The sequence below is a fragment of the Acyrthosiphon pisum genome, chromosome A2, assembly GCF_005508785.2.
Source record: "Acyrthosiphon pisum isolate AL4f chromosome A2, pea_aphid_22Mar2018_4r6ur, whole genome shotgun sequence".
Lineage (NCBI taxonomy): Eukaryota > Metazoa > Arthropoda > Insecta > Hemiptera > Aphididae > Acyrthosiphon > Acyrthosiphon pisum.
Genome location: NC_042495.1, coordinates 1,078,808 through 1,081,376, shown reverse-complemented (window position 1 = coordinate 1,081,376; position 2,569 = coordinate 1,078,808). Strand labels below are relative to the sequence as shown.

At 25.3% G+C, this 2,569-nt stretch overlaps 1 protein-coding gene across 4 annotated transcripts in view; it reads left to right on the top strand.

The window, feature by feature from the left end:
- The window catches only part of LOC100169066, a 43,702-nt gene that overhangs the window by 24,023 nt on the left and 17,110 nt on the right, over positions 1-2,569 (top strand). For all 4 annotated transcript variants that reach the window (XM_001943171.5, XM_008187999.3, XM_008188002.3 and 1 more), the window contains one exon: positions 1,977-2,013. In XM_001943171.5, the coding sequence (XP_001943206.2) occupies positions 1,977-2,013 (37 nt within the window). The remainder of the gene's footprint in view (positions 1-1,976; positions 2,014-2,569) is intronic.

Here is a 2,569-nt window from a genome sequence, read left to right as displayed (position 1 = left end):
TTTCAAATTTGGAAAAATTAATTTTTCAATTTTCAAGAGTGAGGAGGGGGCCATTCATTTTATTTACACACGGGCCTAAATTGGTGTAGTTGCGGCACTGGTTTTATTTAATTGTTATAATATTATTTGTAATATTTAGGTATATATAGTTAATATTTAAGAGTTAACTATAATATTTTATAGTTTTGTGTATGACTTCTTGAAGATAATGAGTCCTAATAAGCGTGTTTTGTATAGTAATATATTCATTTTTATTATCCATAATATTATAGAGTAATCGCGTTTGCTTATGCGTATTACTTTAGATGAATTATTATACCCATGCATTTGTTGTCTCCGTCATACACACGTACGACATAGTAAATTTCCGCTGCCTAGTTTCAATAGCGTGCTGTTAGTTTTGATATTAGAGTGAATTTACTTATTATCAAACTTTTAGGTAAGTACGTTATTTGTGCTTCGATGATTTTTTTATATTTTCATGTTCTAGCAAGATATGGGTATATGAAATATCAAAAATTAAAAATTATCAATCCCGCTTGAAAATTAAAATATCGAATAAATGCTAATGCTTAAGCACATAGATAATATATTCTTACCTAAAAAATTGATAGTTGATCAAGTCATTCTAATATCAAAACTAACAGCACACTATTAAAAATGCATGGTTAGCATCCTCTTAATAATAATTCTGTAGGATAAAAAAATATATGTTTATTGATTTTATTACTTTGCTTAGTAAGCTTTTTGAAATTATTCCTAATTGTGTAACATACATGTTATAGTCCTTGCATTTGCATGGTGATAAATCAAATTTTCGTACTCTGATTGGTGAGATAAAAATTATAATACCCCACTTCAGTTCTTGGGTAAGTATATAATGCAAGAGAGGTTTTGTTGGTCAACCCTCCCTCCCATCAGAAAATAATAATTATTATAATTATTTAACTAATAAATTATAACTTTTAATCTGTAATTTATAATAGAATCTATAATCCTCTAATGGTCTTTTGAGTATGTATGTTGACTTCTTGTGTACTTAACCGTCCATCGTTTTGTCATAAGAAAAATAAAGCTTCAGATCATATGTGATAATTTTTTTATAATTTAAAAAATTTACAAATTTCACCCAATAAATAATTATATTACATTTTAGATTTCTATTTATCTTGAGCGGCTTGTGGTAGGGATTCGGGGAAGGTTAATATTTATGAATTACCAATAATAATAATTGTTAGAAATTATCATCATATATCCATTATTAATTTAATCTGTTATGTTTGTGTATATTTCAATACGTAATAATACAGATTGTCAGTTATTATACTATAAAGGAGTTGTTTAAATAAAATTAATTTTAATGAGATACTGATAGTAAATTGCTATTTAATAGTCGGATTTCGAATAATCGAGTATATATACTTTTTTTTTCTACGCTAAACAATCTATCTATAATATTACTAGGTAGTATATTTAGTTGTCATACACATTGTGTAATTATCCCAAATAAGTATAGGTACCTAAATTATGTTAGATATTTTATATTGAAATATAATTATTGATTATTGGTATTAACTAATAAGTGTAATAACATGTTAAGTTATGTATATTACATGTGATAAATATATTGTTTATATACGTTATGTAAGCCACGTATTGGATATATACATGTATTTGAGAAATATAAATAAATAACGTTAAAAGAAATGTATCTTTTTTTTTATCATAAAAAAAATGATCACATTATTAAAATGGATAAAAAAAATGTGTAATTATATTATAATATTATAATTTTTTTGTGAATTTTCAAGTTATTTATTTGATTGAGTTATTATTGAAACAAGAAATACTTGATATAATAATATGAGTATATCTGTTAATTGACGTTAAATAAATACTTGACATTGTTTTGTTCAACTTCATTGCATATTCTTACTGGAACTAAAATATTTTTTGTTTTTTGTCTTCTTTTACAGAGAGCAGCCAATATTCCACATACAAATTTTGCACAAGGTGAGTACCTACAATTTATTAATCTAACATAGCAAATGCTAAACCACTTAATTTTTAATTTGTATGGTAGTACAAATTTGGTTCTTGCTGTTGTTTATTTTAAGATGACGAAAATGATAGGTTATTTCATTGGGTCAAGATTATTAAAGTTTTTTATCTCTGACGTCAATTATGTTACTCTAGAATCAACTCTAGTGTTTGAGTAAAGTGTTATGTTATCAATTAATCAACTTAAAGTAAATTTAGATAAACCATAATCAACAAGGTGGTATTTTATAAATTATTTTTTTTACCATGATTATGGAATTATTTTATCATTTCATTTTATATTGATTTTAAAATTATTTGATGTAAATGAAAATTTACCAATGATTTAATTTAAAACAGTTTAAGAGGACGTCGCATCCGCATGTGTTGTCTCCGTCTTAAACACGTACCTATGATATAGCAAATTTTCGTTTGGTAGTTTCAATATGGTGCTGTTATTTTTGATTTTAGAGTGATTCGACCTATTATCAAACTTTTAGGTAACAACATTGTCTGTGCCTTTCGTTGG